The following is a 20,504-nucleotide window of genomic DNA, read 5'->3' on the forward strand; positions in this document are numbered from 1 at the left end:
TTTCAAGAAATGAAAGCAGACTTATTATATAAGATTTTGCTATCAAATTAATTGATATCTTCTTTCATATCCAACCTTACACTTGTTTTTTTAATAGACTTTGGCTTCTGTCACGAACATACTACTTTGCATAATTTCCTGAAATCATTTATTGGTCCATAGAGAGGTGTATACATGTCACGTAGTCTGGGAGTTCTTTTGAGCTTGCCAGGAACCGGATGGCACATGCTATCTGATCGTTAGGTTGTATATCCACTGTGCAGATCGCCGAACGTACTGTACACGTGTTCAGTGACCCAAGCCGTAATTTTAATTTCAGATAAAATTGTCATCTAATCATACGTCCAGGAAATCTTTGAAAATATTTACTGCTACGGACCTATAGCTCTTGAATGCTTGTGGCAAAAAAGCACTCTCGTAAAAGTACTAGTGCGTGTTTGATGTACAGTAACTCATGTGATGAGTAACAGAGCGTGACACCTTGTGTTGGCATATACAAAAGTAATTATTGTTGAACTCAATTAGGTTTTTAGGGTTTCTAACTTCATATACGTATTAGCTGAACGTAGTACAAGTAAACATGGCTTTTTCTTCGTGGGAGCCACGATCTCATAGAACTTTTTGAAACAAATTTCCCTCATTTGACTGAAAATTACCATTTATTTCACACAATCATGATTTAATCTTTACAATCAAACGCAGGTGAAAGTTGAACTGTCACAAAATGTCAGGCAGGTTAATTTTGTGACAGTTCATCTTGCACTTGAGAATGGCTATAAAGCGGAAATAATGATTGTGTGGAATAAATGAATTTACTGTCAAATGACGGAAATTTCTTTCGAAAATTAAAAGTACGCAGACTGCTTGTTTACATGTTATTCCGTGTCATCTGCATGACGTCTGTTCTGTTGCACGGGTTTTTCTTTGTACGTTGTGAAGCACGGACCATTTTCTTCTTCAACCGGTTTTGATACTGTTCCGTCAAGGTTGCTGACATATTTCGGGAGCTATTATTTTCGAGACACTTGTTTTTTACGGTTAGTCCTTCCAACTGGGGCGCCGCAATCTTCACGGCGCAAATTGTAGGTTCAAAGACTGATGTAACTCGGAATCGGAGAAGTCGCGCACCAAAGAGCGAATTGGATCTCGTTTCATTCTCATCCCTATTCTTTCCACTGTACTGTCTAATGACACGCTGTTTTTTCGGTTAAAATCTGTGTTGTTACACCTGGGACACATTTCAAAAAAGTAGGAGCAGATCGATTCTTCCGCATCGTAAAAGTAGCTCGCGATACAACTAAACTTTTAGCGCTGAGGTAGAGCGCGCCCTATCTGTTACTACAATCGCCTCTCTGGTATGATTTTTTTTTAGTAATTTAATTGAAAGCTTTGTTGCTTTCGTAAAAATAAAATTGGCTCTTTTTTGTCCTGTCAGAATAAATTACTATTAATCACACCAGATTTGTCGGAGAACAGCAGCAACATGTGTAATTGATCCAGCTTTAAGAAATTCTATTACCTTTTAGCGGAAAATTCGTGCGGTACTCTCCGACGTTAGGAAAGTCGTGGTGTTCCGTTCGGAGCAGGAGGCGGCTGTCTTTTCTCATTCGCGATATCGAAAATTACTAAAAAATGAACAGAAATTTTTTTTTTCGGAGGAAGATCGCGCGGAGAAAACAGACAGAAGTTACATGAAAGAAACCTAAGGGACCAAATGGTTCAAATGGCTCTGAGCAATTGGATTTGTACGAACATATAAACGGAACTGAAAGAACTTGGAATAAATACTATAACGATGTCGTCACGACAGCCTCCTGTTCCGACAGAACACACGCTGGATCATAAGCTGCATAAATCTTTTAAACAGAAAAGATTATCACAAGTATAATTAATGAAAATAAGGTTGAGAGATTTTCTTTGAAATTAAATAAACTTCAAGGCTTCAAGGATTATATTATGAATCGGAAACTTACATTAACATGGCCACCCATTGTGGCGGTGGAGCGAATTTTCATGATACACATTCTCGCTTGTTTGTGGCTACATATATTTTTAATCACTTAAACTCTTAAATTTACAATAAAATGATTATATCAGTATGGAGCACAATACTTTTGTGTCCGACTCGCAACACATTCACAGAACAGCTAGAGAGCGGCGCGGCTCCCTGCAGAAGTAAAAAATTGGCAATTGTTATTTTGAAACATAGGTGCATCGTTTTTTTACTGATCGATAGCAGCGTATAACAGTTCATAGCTATCGCGATATTCTGCGCTTTTCAGGAGCGCGGCAAAGATATCTGGTTACAACATTCATTGGTATATGTTAAAAGTCCGCACATACTGACGCGAATACAGAAAAAAAAAACTTTTACATGTTAAAAATCGCAGTGATAAAGGCTGTAATGTCACACCTCTTTTAAAAGGTGGTAAATTGACATTAGCGCTGATTTCGATATTGGCGGTTCATTTCCTGTAGATTTCCAAAATTCTGTTGATAGAGAAAGGAGAAATGCCAGCGTACAGTTCTTCACATCCATGTTGTGTCTGCGCCCTCATCTGAATTCTAAGAATTTACACGTCTTATAATGCGAGGGTGAAAGATATCCTTGTTATAGAGCAGCCCACCTTGTGCCAACCTGCGGCTTAAGTGCTACATCTGGAGAGGAATAGTAATCTTGTTATAACGGGCACAGTCTGTGTCTTCCGTTTTTTCATCTGTTACAACAAATAAAAACCTTCACGCGCGGCCACGCTATTCACTTCTATAACTGCAACTGACCCTTAACATAGACAAATGTAATGTATTGCGAATACATAGAATTGTTGGTAAGGCGGGTGCCAGGTTGAGATTCATTGGGAGAGTCCTTAAGAAAATGTAGTCCATCAACAAAGGAGGTGGCTTACAAAGCACTCATCCGACCTATGCTTCACTATTGCTCATCAGTGTGGGATCCATACCAGGTCCGGTTGACAGAGGAGATACAGAAGATCCAAAGAAGAGCGGCGCGTTTCGTCACAGGGTTATTTGGTAAGCGTGATAGCGTTACGGAGATGTTTAGCAAACTCAAGTGGCAGACTCTGCAAGAGAGGCGCTCTGCATCGCGATGTAGCTTGCTGTCCAGGTTTCGAGAGGGTGCGTTTCTGGATGAGGTATCGAATATATTGCTTCCCCCAACTTATACCTCCCGAGGAGATCACAAATGTAAAATTAGAGAGATTCGAGCGCGCACGGAGGCTTTCCGGCAGTCGTTCTTCCCGCGAACCATACGCGACTGGAACAGGAAAGGGAGGTAATACCAGTGGCACGTAAAGTGCCTTCCACCACACACCGTTGGGTGGCTTGCGGAGTATAAATGTAGATGTAGATGATCTGACCCATATGTACAGATCGGAGAACAGGCAACAGCTTTTAGGTAGATCTCTGCAAAAAATAGTCCTTCATTTCGTCATTCTCCGTTCTTCTGAACGTAGAGAATGTGTACACCTTCTAGCATAGCTTTTCCTTCTAGCGAGGTGGATATCAAATATCTACATTATCGTGCCATTATAAACCTAAATGCCATTAGAAACTTATTTACTAACATTCTACTTCGTGTAATCATAAATTCCATCATATGTTTGTTGTCAATAGCCATTTTGTATTTTTTATCAACAACAGACCGAAACTGGCGCTTTTCTGATTAAGACTATCACCAACAACGACGAAATAGCTAGACATGCAAATAATAGGATCAAACTTAATATTTTAATTTGAATTACCATCATCAAATTCTGCATCTATTAGACTTTGCCTTTTACACCTGTCTATAGAGTTCAGTCTGTCCGTCCACGTGGTTTTGGAGTTCCGTATGAATCTTTGCCCTTTTGGTTTGTATTGATGTAGTATTCTTGGTAGTCTTTCATCCTCCAACCTACTGATGTGCTCTTTCCATTTCCATACTTATTTTCTGTTTTTTTTTTTCCTTTCAGTTAGAGTCAACGCTAATTCTTTTCTGTATTTTGCGTTCGATCTTGTCTTGTGTCCTGCTACATATCTGGATCGGAGCTGGACGCACATAATCGTTCTTCACTATCTGGATGACCCTTGTATATGTCTAGAGGATCCATCGTTCTTTTCTGGAATAATTTTCGATGTCGATTACAGACACAGATGATATTAGTTTAGTGTACTATGTGCTCTTCTAGATCGTTCTTTCTCAATGTTTGTTGTTCGTGTTGTTTATCGTCCCCGAGGGACAGTAAAGGTCAGGACCTATAACAGCTGACGCTATAATCTGACTTCGCGACTTACATAGTCTCACAACGAGGATTTTTTTTGGGCGGGGGGGGGGGGGGGGGGGAGGAGGGAGGCAGAGCACAGACCCGGCCCATTAATGGAGCAACAATTATCTCTGGATCAGAGTGCGTCATTGCTGCTGTCGCGTTATCCGCACCATCCAGCTTGTTTCGTAACCGCTGTTGGCCTCCGAGACGCGTAGACGGCTGAAATTCTTTTCCAAGGACCCCACCGTTCCGTCACCGTGGTAACTGCTTCTCTTTATTTAATTTCTTTTTGTTTCGGTCGCATCCCATAAATTGAGTATTTTTTTCCTTCGAAAAAGATGTCCCTCGCTTTTGATGTGACTTCATTAGCGAAATTAGATTTCTGTGTATCACAATTCGCGGGAAGCCTTTTAAATTGGAAAAGTGCTTGAATCCCGATATACGAGGTGCATTAAAGTTCTAAAGCCTCCGATTTTTTTTCTAATTGACTACTCACCCGAAATCGATGAAACTGGCGTTACTTCTCGACGTAATCGCCCTGCAGACGTACACATTTTTCACAACGCTGACGCCATGATTCCATGGCAGCGGCGAAGGCTTCTTTAGGAGTCTGCTTTGACGACTGGAAAATCGCTGAGGCAATAACAGCACGGCTGGTGAATGTGCGGCCACGGAGAGTGTCTTTCATTGTTGGAAAAAGCCAAAAGTCACCAGGAGCCAGGTCAGGTGAGTAGGGAGCATGAGGAATCACTTCAAAGTTGTTATCACGAAGAAACTGTTGCGTAACGTTTGCTCGATGTGCGGGTGCGTTGTCTTGGTGAAACAGCACACGCGCAGCCCTTCCCGGACGTTTTTGTTGCAGTGCAGGAAGGAATTTGTTCTTCAAAACATTTTCGTAGGATGCACCTGTTACCGTAGTGCCCTTTGGAATGCAATGGGTAAGGATTACGCTCTCGCTGTCCCAGAACATGGACACCATCATTTTTTCAGCACTGGCGGTTACCCGAAATTTTTTTGGTGGCAGTGAATCTGTGTGCTTCCATTGAGCTGACTGGCGCTATGTTTCTGGATTGAAAAATGGCATCCACGTCTCATCCATTGTCACAACCGACGAAAAGAAAGTCCCATTCATGCTGTAGTTGCGCATCAACATTGCTTGGCAACATGCCACACGGGGAGCCATGTGGTCGTCCGTCAGCATTCGTGGCACCCACCTGGATGACACTTTTCGCATTTTCAGGTCGTCATGCAGGATTGTGTGCACAGAACCCACAGAAATGCCAACTCTGGAGGCGATCTGTTCAACAGTCATTCGGCGATCCCCCAAAACAATTCTCTCCACTTTCTCGATCATGTCGTCAGACCGGCTTGTGCGAGCCCAAGGTTGTTTCGGTTTGTTGTCACACAATGTTCTGCCTTCATTAAACTGTCACACCCACGATCGCACTTTCGACACATCCATAACTCCATCACCACATGTCTCCTTCAACTGTCGATGAATTGCAATTGGTTTCACACTACGCAAATTCAGAAAACGAATGATTGCACGCTGTTCAAGTAAGGAAAACGTCGCCATTTTAAGTATTTAAAACAGTTCTCATTCTCGCCGCTGGTGGTAAAATTATATCTGCCGTATGGTGCTGCCATCTCTGGGACGTATTGATAATGAACGTGTTTCTATCTCTTTCCAGTCCAGAGAAAAAAAAATCAGAGGCCTTAGAACTTGAATGCATCTCGTACGCACCATTCTATGAGATAACATAATTTCATTGTTCTTGAGATGATCTAGTGAACTCTTTTTTTTCCTCCAATTTTGGAGCTTCCTTAAAATTACTGCCTATATATAGCACTTCGTCCATGCTGGAAGAAATTTAGAATTAACACTCTGTTTGCGTAACACATATCTTACTTTGGATAATTTTAATACAGACATTAATATAAACATTTCTTTTCTCATTTCTGTTTCAGAATCGGAATTACTTTTTACTGAACTGTTCTAAGACAGATAATTTTTCATCTGTTCATAAAACACTGGATTCAAAACTGATTTTAGCATAAGTTTTCCTAATTTACCGTAATGTAATTTTGGCAGTGATTTCGATATCTGTCTCTGTTTTTTATGACACACTGGTTACGACTAGATTTATCAATGTTGGTTAATGTATTGTCATTTGCAGAGAACATACGAGGGGGAGGGGGTACCCAAAAAACCAGAATTATTTTTTAAAAGGTATATATTTTCAAATTATTTGCAAAACCACCTTATACCCTTCAAAATACTCTTGCACTGTTCGAAGCATTTTTTGTAGCACATTTAGAAATGGGTGACAGCTCCTTCCTCGTTTTTTTCTTGACTTCTTCAATGTTGTCAGATTGGTGTCCTTTCATACCAGTTTTCATCTGTGGAAGTAAGAAACGTCGCATGGAGTTAGATCAAGCGAGTAAGGCAACGGTCGATTAATTGTCTGCCGACAGTCTCGGAGCACAAGGTCTCCAATTTTTTCTCCCATTCGGGCAGTTTATGGGTGTCCAGGAACGAAGTTTGTCATCAATCGACATGCCGCCATTTTTAAATTGAGCACACCACTCGTACACTTGAGTATTTCCTATAGCGTAATCTTGATAAGCTGTTTTCAAAATTAAACAGGTTCAGCAGCAATTTTACCGAGTAAAAACAAAATTTCACATTTGCCCGTTTTCACTTAAACTTGTCAGTATAAAAAACGGAACAAGAACAAAACAGTACTAACAAAAACTATCATTGCAGATGAACAGGTCGACAACACAGGCGGCAGTGAACAGGCAATGAATTGCGCTGTATACTCCTAGTGGCGGAAATGCGTACTACACAGGCTCCGCCAACGGCAAGGCTATTACGGTTTTTTATTTGGATACCCCCTCGTATTATAAATTTTATTTATATAGGTACTGAATCACTTGTAAAAATACAAAAAAAAAGCGCCTTTAATCGGGGGAGCAGTGATGTAAGCGCTCAATTTGCGCCATAACGGAACTCAAACTAGAACCAGTGCCTTTAGTGGGCTGTGCTTTCGCTGTGATAGACGAACTCAAGGCTCAGCTCGCCACTGCCTCCTCACCATTCCTCCAAAAAGCCTCTATATGCGAGGATAGGTTATAGATTTGTTGCTGAGAGCGTCCGAAGCAAAGGCGTAGTGACAGTTCCCAGAAAAATGCGGTAAGTGCATCCAGAGCATGGTAAACCATGTAAAATCTTAGTGACAAAGGGATAAAAGTGAAATCCCACTCTTCGCTACTCCCTGTTGAACAGAAAGAAAACTAGCTACACGATGCCACGAAACAGTTGGAACCAAAGAGATACATGTGCACTTGTATATGAATTTCTCAGACATGATCTAACAAAACCACCAGAAAAGGCAAAACTCGCTCGAATGTTATCATGTCCCCTCTGCACAACCAGTCTCCAAGGATTAAGCTTCCTAAATACAGGTCTTCTGGACTAGCTTCCATTTTTCCCGCCTATTCATCAATGATTTTTCACTCGCTTCTACATCAAGGGCAGCCAAACCAATAACTAGAACTGACCCGCTTCAGGCACTTGAACTAGATGATGAGAAGTTGGATTATGAATACAGACTTTCGTATTTTGTAGCACTATTTTAAATTATCAACAAAATGCAGTATGTCCGTTTAGGATTATACCGATTTTTGATGTTGAATATTATCTAGATAGCGTTCTTATAATACACGAGAAGAGGGAAGTGACCCAGGTGGTGCGAATTATTTTAAGTAATGGTCTAATGCGTTAAACAGTATTCTTTTTTGTTTGTCAGTGCTCTACCCTTCAGCCACTCCACGTAGCCTCACAACCTGACTCAGTATTTCAACATAGCATTGGCTACTTCTAAGAACTGAGACAGGGAAACTAATAATGACACATACTGGGAGAAACAAAGGCCTGTTCCCGTCCGGGCGTCCTGAGTTAGGTTTACCTAAATCAGTTCAGACGAATGCTGAGATGGTTCCTTCAACAATCCCACAATCAATTTCCTTCCATATCTTTTAGCAATTGAGCCAGCATCTTCAGGGCTGTGCCGGTATGTATGGGGCGTTAAACTTCTTCCAAGGGTGGAATAAAGTGGAGCCACCAGGAAACGTTTAGTAGGTCTATAAAGCGTCCGTGGATGGTTAAACTGAAGAGAACAGTCAGTGAAAGGCAGGTTCCGGGGCTTGGTTTGGCATATAGTTTCAGCTACAATGATTGAATAAAAAGTTTATTTAGACTTTTGCTAGACAATAACACAACCGTCTAAAAAGTGAATATTAACGCCTAATGACAGATTCTACACAACATATAAGAATCCCCTATTTATCGGAACGAAATGAATATATTCCTATTTGTAAAAAAAAAAATAATAAAATGACGGGTCAGAAAGCAGTTAATTTGAAGCAATTCATGCGGTGTGACACAAAGATGGCGATTTTTCTCTGAAACAGTTGGAAGTTAACAGAAGCAATACAGTAATGATACGTGAATGAACACGTCCGGCCCAGCAAAACTACGGTGTTAGATGCACTTAGAAAAGAATAGCATCTCGTAGCACAAAAAGTTAATTTTTCCCACATAGCTGATGAAATTAAAAATAGGATAGTAAAATGCAAGAACGAGGTGACGCTTATGTAATGTTCCGTGGCGTTCCTCATGGACGAATACAGCAGTCTCTCTAGAGGCTTTTATCCGAACATCGAGTACACGGTAACTCCCCTGTCATTCATACCCATTGTGCATTCCTCTGCTGGCGTTTGTTACTACCTTGTCTCTTCTGGAAGAAAGTAGAGAACTGGTCTTGTTGCGTAATCAACGCCAGATCGCATGTTTTTCGGCCTTGGAGTTGCATGGCCACTCTAACTTTGTGAATGGAATTCTGTAGGTATCTCTTAAGCTCCATATACGCGATTTATATCCGTGAAGGACAGCGATCAAATACCAGCCCAGCCGTTCACGTTTTAGTTTTTCTGTGGTTTTCTTACGTCACTTGAGACGAATGGATCGTTCCTCATATTCATACAGCAAACTCAGTTGGAGTACAGGGAAATCTCTACGATCTGATGAAAAATGTGGCGTCTTCCGTTCCTCAAATACCACCAAAAACCGTAAAGCACTACAAATATTCTTCGGTAAGAAACTACATGAACACTAACGCACACAACGGATCGTGCGAAATAAATGGCAATATCACAGCTCCTTCCCTCAGAAAATCACCATTTTTTGCGTCCTTCTCAAACCTTTCAAGCGCCGATGGTAACTTACGCTCTGTATCATAGTGCAAAGAAATAAAACTGAGAGCACATTGAGTGGAGTAGAAAGAGTCTCATCCTTTCTATGGCCAGCGGACTATCAGAAGAAGACTCAGAAAGAAGAAAACAAAGAAAGTAAAATCTCAGTTTTTTTGCAACACTGTCAGGTTGACCTTAGTACATATGTTTCTTGGAGAGTGGCTGAAGCTTGCAACCGGTTACTCCAGGTTATCTAAATCCAGTATTCAGCCTTGTACTCCCCCATCGACTGAGGTTGTGAAGCACTTACAACATTTGATTCACATTCTGGGGCGGTTCTAGGCGCTACAGTCCAGAACTGCAGGACTGCTACGGTCGCAGATTCGAATCCTGCCTTGGGCATGGATGTGTGCGATGTCCTTAGGTTAGTTAGGTTTAAGTAGTTCTAAGCTATAGGGGACTGATGACCTAAGATGTTAAGTCCCATAGTGCTCAGAGAACCACATTCTGGGGACACAGCATCCAAATCTCCTATGGCCATATGGGTTTAGGTTTTTCATGGTTTCCTACGCGTAAGTGCCTTTTGAAAGACCATGAAAGATTTTCTACTTTGTTCATGTATTCTCAAGAAACGCTATATTGGTGCCTCCGATGATATTACCATTACAAAGTCAGTCAAAAACAGCGAAGTGAAGTGAATAACTTGATGGGGTTCATCACAAAATATTCATTACATTGCAAGTTGAGTGTATCTTAATGGTTCGCACTAGTATCACTTCATCTTCATTGATTTCATCCCTATTGATGTTACAGTTAGGTCTAGTACTGATAGTGGCCACTTGAACTGTCTTCGATGGAGTTACTATCTGATAATTGGACAGTGAGGTTCTGGAAGGGACTGACAGGGATTTGGAGCCATGCCGACTCCAGTTCCATGGCCAGCAGCACTAGATTTCTCGGTTAAGGATCCATGGTGCAAACAGCCTGATTGACATTGTCCACAGATTCTCAATTGGGTTCAAATCCGGAGAGTTCAGTGGTCAGGAGAGTGCAGTAAACACATTCTGTCGCAATTTGTACACCGCACATACACTGCGAGCTGTGTGACACGTGGCATTGTCATGCTAGTATATGCCTTCGTGCTAAGGAAAAACAAAGTAGTTGTAAGGGTGGAAATAGTCCCCAAGAATAGACGCATACTAGGGTTGGACCATTGTACCTTTCAGAATGATGAGATCACCCAGAGAATGCCATGAAAATATTCCCCAGACCATAATGCTCCCTACTCCAGCCTGAAACATTCTGACAATTGTTGAAGGGAGTTTGCTTTCAGTCTGATGGGGCATAAAACGTGATTCATCTGAAACAGCCACCTGTCGCCTCTCAGTGGACAACCAGTTGCGGTGCTGGCATGCAGATTCCAGCCTTTGTTGCCAATGAACAGCAGTCAGCAAGGATGCGTGTGTGAGGCACCTGCTGCAGAGGCCCATTTGCAGCAACTGTCTTTGAGGGGACACTGTTGGTAGCCCCTTGGTTCATCTGGGCAGTCAGATGCCCATCAGCTGTACATCTATTCATCTGTAAACATCTCTGCAACTGTTGTTCACTCCTGTCATCTATGGCTCATGGTGCACCACTGTTGTCTTGGCGCTAATTTTGGATAGCACCATTTTGCCATGTACAGTTACAACAAACCTTGGTGGTAAGCGAACAGATTAGAAACTTGGCCGTTTTGGAAATGCTTCCACCCATGGCCCAAAATCCACTGACCATGCCCTTTTGGATGTCAGATAAATTGCTCCATTGTTTGCATTACGGCTATGACTATACTGTTGTCAGTGTCCTCCAGACATGTTTTATATACCCTCCACTGCTAATGTTGTCACCTGTGGTGATTACTGTATGTTGATGTTGAACAGAAGCAGTGCTCACATTAGTGTGACTGGATTGTGTGTCAAGGCAGCAACATGCAGATAAAAGGCAGTTGTTGCAAAATGTATGAGGATACTAAATATTAATGAAGGTTCAAATGTTTGCAATAATGTCTAGTATAAACAATAATGTGAAATCATGTCTGAATAAGTATACAAATTCTAGTACCTCCCGCCGTGGAAGTCGAACACGCGCTGGAACAAATGGACGTGGCCAGTCCATAGAGGGCTCCGCGTCTGCGGCGGCTCTTCCGCACAGCGGCTCTCACGCAGCAAGGGCGCCACCGCTACACCACGTGCAGACCGCAGCCAATAGCCGCTCCCTCCGGTTTCGTATATAGGGACTCACTCTGCCCTAGTCCAGTCATTCTGGTACTTGCTCTGGATTGCGTCTCTATCTCAGCGGTACTGCATTCTGGTCGTTGCTCATTGTTGACATTTGCCTGGCTCTGGTTCCGAGTGGATTTACTGTTGGTGTTTGGTGTTGTGGTTTCTATAAGCCCCCATTGTTTATCTCTTCCTTGTTGTATCGGTCATAGTCGGTCATTGTCGGTTGTTGTCATTGGTCTGTCGTCTGACTTGTCCTTGTGTTTACCCGGTGGTGCGTGCTCCACCGCCGGCTCCGATCCCGCAGCCCAAGGCGTTCCCGCGGTTGGTTTTGGTTACAACACAAATAAAGGTTATGTTCTATAAAATAGTGACTAAGCATAATTTAGTAAGTGGACTTAGTACTTGGAAAGTAGATTCCATACGTCATCATTTCTTAAATATAATATCACCAGCTAATTTAGTGTGTGACAGTCCACACAGTTTTATCTTTTTAAATATTATCAGGTAAACAGCATTTATGAGCATAGATTTCACCCTCTTGGCCAATATGGATAAACCGTGCTCATGCAGCGAGCTACCTTTAACTCGGGAGAAGCCACTTCATAGGTACTGAATAAAATTTGACCCCTTCCCATAGTATTTGATTGATTGGGGGCATATAGTGCTGTCGATAGCACTCTGTCTGTTGGATGCAGATGTAAGCTTAACCTTGATCCTTTAAAAAAGGAGATGACCTCACTCCACTCAGGAGGAGCTGCTTCAAATGTTTTATGTCAGTGAATGATAATAGGAATTGGATTCGAAACTAAATGTTTTGGAAATAGTGGGTTTCTGTAGGTTTAAACAAAGGTTTTTATGAGTTGATGGGACAAAGTTTTCATTTCATCAAAGAATATTTGTGAACACACTTTTATAATTTTACTAATGTAGGGCGCACAGCGTAAGGAAAGAGCATGTGCAGCAAGAACTTAGATCATCCTATAATTGTGTGTAGTATTTTGTTCAGGATGATTTGAACTTTTGAGGTTCATCAACTCTACTATCTCTTATGATGCCTCGATTACAGCGTGGAGTACATCATCTTGTATATGAGAACTTTTATGTATAAATTCAACCCATGTCCCTCAAGGAAAGTGTATAGCAGATACAATTTGTCCAAATCTTTATTATATGTCTCCATAATCTGTAAATTTCAGACAAGATTTTATCAATGTTATTAATAAAGTCTGCATAAGGGAAAGCTCAGTCATTGATTACAATTCAGTACATTGGATCATGTCACCAGGAGGATTTATATTTACAAGTAACGGAATACTGACTAAGGACTGGTCCCTCTCGTACTCCCATTTCTAAGTGCTTCTGAGGGCTGAGAGCTGCTAGCCTTTAGTGATGGCACAGCACAATAAAATGTCCTTGGATGACATAGTGAAGGAATTTGTTTATTAATCCATTATGACAGACTTGGCAGAATGCTATCTCAATCTCTAGTAATATTTGACCTAAACTTTGCTCCTGTAGCCTCACCCTGTCAAGATGTACTCCACTATCAAGGTTAACAAATTTCAAATGCCATGTTTGGCATGAAAACCAAATTATGTGCACAAAATGTCCCAGGTTATTATCAGTGATAATGAGCTATTCTACTCTAGAACCTTGCGCAGGAAGTTCATTAACATCTGTTAGTTCTATTTGGTATGGGTTCCACAAACTTGCGCAATATTGTAGAATGGGTTACGTGAGTGATTTGCAAGCAATCTCCTTTGTAGACTTGCAGTTCACCAGTACTCTATCAATAAATTGAAATCTGCTATCTGCTTTATCCATGACTCAGCCTGTGTGGTCATTCCATATCATCCATACTAAGTGTTACATCCAGGTATTTGTATTACCATAATAAATTTTAAGCAATGGAAACTCTGGGTAGGAATATAAACAATGTTGGAAAATTTTAGATTGCTACTTACTGTAGAGATAACATGATATGTTGCAGATAGGCAAAATTAAGACGCTTACACATAAGCTTTCAGCCACAGCCTTTGTTGGAAAAAGAGAAACACACACTGTTCATTCACACAAGCAAGCACACCTCACACACACATGAACACCAACTCTGGCAGCTCGAACCAGAATCTAGAGTTGCTGGAGAGGGCAGTCATGTGTGCATAAGGTGTGCTTGCTTGTGTGGATGAATGGTGTATGTTTATCTTTCTCCAATAAAGGCTACGGCTGTAAGCTCATATATAAGGGTCTCTTAATTGTGCGCTGTCTGCAGCTTAGCACATTATCTTTACAGTAAGTAGCAAACTATCTTTTCCTGCATTGTTCATAACTAATTTTATTATTTTATCTTTTGATTTCATTGTAACTTATTCTAAAATAGTAAATATTAAGAACAAATATCATGTAAATAGTCTTCATGGGTTTGCCGCCGGATGATATTGTACAAATTCCACAATGTTTCCCTGGAGCAACTGTCTGACATCTTCAGGTGGTTGAATCTTGCTGGTGGCTAGGTACGACTGACAGTATTCAGATGTTGACACCCCAGTATATAGAACATGCGCTCAGAGAATATCCAGGCCCAGAAATCACGCATGTGCAATGATTTACAGATAGATGGCACCATACTTAAATGTCCTCTGCCGAATATCACAGAGTAACTCTCCTGCGGGTGCACTGTATACTATGTTTAATAAAAGTGTGGCTAGACGTCACTCACTAAAAGACCATACTAGACCAATGTTGTGATGTGTGTGTTACTGAAAAAATCTTGATTTTCTCTTTGTGGTTAGCATCATATCCACAGAAAAGTGTCATAATGGCCCCTTACTGTTAGAGGGCCTGCAGAACCGACATGCAAAATGAGTTGCTGATCCCTTTTTAGGAGCATGGAGAAAAACATCGCCAGCAACCAGAAACAATAACAGACTTTCCAAATAAACATGGAACTACTTCACCAGACAACATGTGACAGTGTTCCACCAGTCGGAACTCATATGACTGATGTAGCATTCCACCGACCTGGCTTTGTAAGCATGCATGTCTAGATTGTCAAACTGGCTGTGTTTACCAACCACTAGGAACAGCTCTGGCCAATACTTATGTTGGCCCTAACATTGTATTCACTCGCTGTAGTGTTATAGTAGCACATTTTATTTTGTATTGTATAGAGTAGATTTTGGTCAGTATTTTTCTTCCATTGTCTTGTTTCCTTATTTGGTTTGTCACCACAAGAGTTGTGGGTTTTCTTGTTGCTCTTGCATTTACAACTTAGTGTATGCCAAGAAGGCATTTTTTCTTTAATTATAATAAAGTGTGTTCAAATTGACTGTTGGTTCTTTTTCCTGCCGACCGCAGAACACTACAGAAAGCTTGGAGTCGCAAAAAATATCATGTTTGGTGAAGAGCGGGGTTGGGTAGATGAGGCCTGGCATTTTTAATGTACGGAATATTTTTCCAGATTCATATTCTTTATGCACTTCATGTGCATTCAAGATGGTGCTCTTGTTGCTTGTTAACATTTTTCAACAAGATAGGACATGTCATTGTGACGTCAGTGAGAACTTCATCTTCCAGATCTTAGGCATCCCACAGCTTAGGCACCCCACAGCTGTCTCAGATATAATAACTGAGCCAAAGGAGTTCTGTGATTGGCAGTTGTGGAGCATATAATTTTTACCATTACACTAGATTCTTTGTGAACACCAAATTTAATGGTCTTTCAATTTATTAGAAATTGACTACTACCTACTTACAATTACACCATTTCATTTATATCTGTTATTGTGGATAAATAAAATTCTAGGTCTACGGTGTAATTGTCAGTTGATTCAAGGATTTATTCTGTACATACTGGTTCTTCTTCACTGACAGTAATTTCTGTCAGTGAAAATTTCAAGTTGCACCATGGTTCTGAGTGCATGTGGGCACACTGACAGACTGACTCTCTCGCGCTCTCTCCCTCCCTCCCCCCTCTCTCTCCCTCCCTCCCCCCTCTCTCTCCCTCCCTCCCCCTCTCTCTCTCCCTCTCTCTACCTTCTGTTACCAAACTGATGATTCCTTGATGCCTCAGGATGAGCCCTATTAAACACTGCTTTTCATCAAGCTGTATTTTAAAATTCATTTTTCCACAATTCAGCTCAGTACTGCCTCAATAGTTCAAAATACAACCATCTGATTTCTTCTGTAGTTCTTTTGTAGCACCAACATTTCAAAATCTTCTACTCTCTTCTTGTCTGAACCATTCTGAACCAGTTATCATCCATGTTTCACTTCCATACAAGGCTACACTCCATTAAAATATCTTCAGAAAATACTTCTTAACACTTACATATAGATTCAGATTGCTCTTTTTCAGACATGCTTTTCTTTGCTGTTGACAGTCTGCATTTTACATCATCTCTTCTACAGCCATCATCAATTATTTTGCTTCACAAAAAATTAAACTCATTGACTACCTTTAATGTCTCATTTCCTAATCTAATAATATCTGCATCACCTGATTTAATTGGACTGCTTTCCATTATCCTTGTATTACTTTTATTATTATTTGCCTTATAAGACTTCACATTCTACATCATACGAATGGTTTTCTGCCAAAAGATGATCAGTAGAAGTTGAAACTTACTTTCTTAATATCCAAATTCTCTTCTGTTCATATTTAAACGAAAAACCTTTCATATGATGCAGAATGTGAAGTTTTACATTCTGTCAAGATAAGTAAAAAGATGACCCTACAGAAAATCCACAAACACGTGACGCAGAACACCGGCCTAGAATTAAATGATCAGACTTAATTTCCTTTTTCCCCTTTGTTAAATTAAGTTTTTGTTACAAATACTAGATTCAAACTGTAAATTCATCTTATTTCTCATAAATTATTAAATGTATCTCCACATAAAACCAACTTTTTAGTTAATGTAATTATTTCTATGTAACAAAAACATAATGATTACCTATTAAACACTCTGTCATTTTTATATCTTCTGTACAAATAATATCTGTGTAAGTCATGCATAATGTTTATCTATGCTTGAAGATGGCATGAGAAGCTGAAAGCCAGTTTGTGATCAAAATAAATATAATTTTGCACAACATTAAGGAATGTTTTCCTTTTTAAACTTACTCATAATTTGTTGTTTGGAGCAACTTCCCAAACAATTCAAACAACTCACACTTCAGATAAGTCTTTAAATAATTCAGATGCAAAAACCTTTCTAATGAGATACTTAGCAACAGTATGCATGACCCTCTTTCTTAGTGCACACAAGTAGAAAGTCGGGGACTTTTTTGTGCTAATAGTGACTAGCAGCTGACTTTAAGCTTGACCCCTGGTTTGAAGATAACAGAGCTCTCCAGCAGAGATGATGTAACTTGGCTGCTTCCCAGGACTAAGGCATATCTCTCATGGCGATCTCTAAGTCTTTGTTTAAATAGCCAAGCAAGTTAATCTGGGATTCATTTCATTTTATTCTTTATGCTACAATCTCAACAAGTAATGAGCTATTACTGTTTCCATTGTGATAAGTATTGGAATAATGTGGATATGATTTTAGGGCAGTTTGAGAACTTTGTCCTTGATAGTTGCATATTTGTATGTCTGTGGCATAGTCCGCATAAAAGATAATCCTTCTCGTTAAGAAACTGTGCTGCATTTTAATCAGTCACTTGCAAAATTTATTATACCATAAGGCATGAATCTTTTTGAGTTAGTTTGAAAAATAACAGAAAAGATGAATCCCTCATCCTCCAGAAAATAAGTGATCATAATGCCACTCATAACTACAGAAAGATTTTCATCAATTAGGCACTCACTCCTTTATCACTTGAGGCAAATTACATTTTGTAAGATACACAGGTTAGTACATATGCACATTATGATAAAAACAAATCTACGTTTGAAGCACTTATTTAAGTGTGCCTACATAATTGACCATGTAATATAGAATTACAGCTACAAATTTACAGATGCTTCAGTGTTGTGTTACATGAATGAAATGTATGCACACTATTAAGATCAGCATTTGTTTTTAAAAGTCCATGGAACATTTCATTTAAAAACTCATGGTAATGTAATGTCTGTAACACACAGACTATAGTACATACACAAATTATGACAAAAACTATTCTACATTTGAAACAGTTATTTAAATGTGTCTGTGTAAGTGAATTACACCCTACCAGTTGAATCAATTTTTTTTTCCAATGAAGGAAGATGAACCTTTTCCTGATTCAATTACATCATCTCCCTTGTGTGAGTATGTCATTTTCTGTCCATTCCTGATAAAAAAATGTAAACCATGAACAGAGCAAGAGTTTTAGTCAGCTGCACACTGAAAACATACCACTGACAAAAGCCAGACAATCCAGAAACAAAGCAAGGTTGTTGTAGGTGTAACAAAATAATGATAGACTAAACACTCTATGCAGCATGGAACAAATGCTGACTCTCTTTGCTGGCTGGCTTATATCTAAGATAGTGGCATAACCCATGTGACATGCTAATCTTGCAATTTAAGGGTGGTTGTGGCGACCTTACTGCTAAGTGCTTGCACGGCGCCACTGCTCTCTCAATACCCATAGTAGATAGGGGTACTAAATATTTGTCCTCAAAAGCAACTTTTCAAATATCTCCAATAATTCCAATTCAAACAATATTTCAATAAATCCAGTTCAGACAATATTAAATGCTCTGGCTCCCTGTGAGCCTACACTCCTATATCCTGTTCGTGTCATCATCATCATCATTATTTTCTTTGGGCTTTTGTCCCATGTCAACATGGGGTCGGCCTTGTTACTATGGATTTGGTGATGTTAGTGGCAGAGGATGGCTGGATGCCCTTCCTGTCGCCAACCACTGACCCCTCCGGGATGGAATTAGTGTACCCCAGCTGTCTGCATCTAGTGTAAGCCATGAAATAGTACAAACATTTTCAAATGTCTGTGAGTTGTGTAACTGAGGTGGGGCATGGGCACCAGCCCAGTGTATTCACCACCTAAAAACCTCATACGGGCTGGCCAGCACACCGGTCCTCATCGTCAATCCTCCGGGTGGATTCGATCCAAGGCCAGCGCACCTACTCAAGTTCAGGAAGCAGCACATTAGCGCCCTCGGCTAACCTGGCAGCTTCTTATACTCTGTTCATGTAAACAATAATAATAATTTTCAAGCCATATGATATTCATTATCCAACATATGCTTCTGTTCACAAAGGTCTGGAATGATTATTGATTTATTTTACTCTGCATCTCCTTACACATTTGTTGCAATTATGGTTTTTTAATTACATGGCTTTCTGTGTACTTTGTCTTAACACTTTCTTTGATTTTAGATTCAGTATGGCTTATGTAATTTGTAGAGTCTTAAGTACTGAAAATATTCATGTTAATATTTTTTGCAGGTGGTTGATGCAAATGTGGACCCGGAATGGACGCTGCTGTATTACCTGCGTAACAAACGTATCCTTTTGTGCAACTTGGTGTCATCACTGTAGTGGCTCCAAAGTGAGTTTCTGATTAATGAAATGTGACTGCATTTGGTGCCTGGTCCAGGAAGTCCACTTGGAGTGGCTTAAGCACCAGTCTAAATACAGGGTGTTACAAGAAGGTACGGTCAAACTCTCAGGAAACATTCCTCACACACAAATAAAGAAAAGATATTATGTGGACATGTGTCCGGAAACGCTTAATTTCCATATTATAGTTCATTTTAGTTTCGTCAGTATGTACCGTACTTCCTCGATTCACCACCAGTTGGCCCAATTAAAGGAAGTAAATGTTGACTTCGGTGCTTGTGTTGACATGCGACTCATTGCTCTACAGTAATAGCATCAAGCACATCAGTATGTTGGTGTACAGATTGGTCAGATACAAAAGTCATTGGCACTGTGCTATTGCACAAAAGTTACAATCACGTAGCATCAACAGGTTAGTGTTCATCACGAACGTGGTTTTACAGCCAGTGCAATGTTTACAAATGCGGAGTTGGCAGATGCCCATTTGATGTATGGATTAGCACGGGGCAATAGCCGTGGCGCGGTACGTGTGTATCGAGACAGATTTCCAGAACGATGGTGTCCCAACAGGAAGACGTTCGAAGCAATTGATCGGTGTCTTAGGGAGCACGGAACATTCCAGCCTATGACTTGTGACTGGGGAAGACCTAGAATGACGAGGATACCTGCAATGGATGAGGCAATTCTTCATGAAATTGGCGATATCCCTAATGTCAGTGTCAGAGAAGTTGCTGCTGTACAAGGTAACGTTGACCACGTCACTGTATGGAGGGTGCTACAGGAGAACCAGTTATTTCCATACCATGTACAGCGTGTGCAGGCACTATCAGCAGCTCAGCAGCTGATTGGCCTCCACGGGTACACTTCTGCGAATGGTTCATCCAACAATGTGTCAATCCTCATTTCAGTGCAAATGTTCTCTTTACGGATGAGGCTTCATTCCAACGTGATCAAATTGTAAATTTTCACAATCAATATGTGTGGGCTGACGAGAATCCGCACGCAATTGTGAAATCACGTCATCAACACAGATTTTCAGTGAACGTTTGGGCAGGCATTGTTGGTGATGTCTTGATTGGGCCCCATGTTCTTCCACCTACGCTCAATGGAGCACGTTATCATGATTTCATACGGGATACTCTACCTGTGTTGCTAGAACATGTGCCTCTACAAGTATGACACAACATGTGGTTCATGCACGATGGAGC

At 40.5% G+C, this 20,504-nt stretch overlaps 1 protein-coding gene across 1 annotated transcript in view; it reads left to right on the forward strand.

The window, feature by feature from the left end:
* Positions 1 to 20,504, forward strand: part of LOC126091918 (xanthine dehydrogenase) — a 252,930-nt gene that overhangs the window by 115,098 nt on the left and 117,328 nt on the right. The window contains exon 2 of the mRNA XM_049907235.1: positions 19,183 to 19,240. Within this exon, the coding sequence (XP_049763192.1) occupies positions 19,183 to 19,240 (58 nt within the window). The remainder of the gene's footprint in view (positions 1 to 19,182; positions 19,241 to 20,504) is intronic.

Source organism: Schistocerca cancellata, chromosome 7, assembly GCF_023864275.1.
Source record: "Schistocerca cancellata isolate TAMUIC-IGC-003103 chromosome 7, iqSchCanc2.1, whole genome shotgun sequence".
Classification (NCBI taxonomy): Eukaryota; Metazoa; Arthropoda; class Insecta; order Orthoptera; family Acrididae; genus Schistocerca; species Schistocerca cancellata.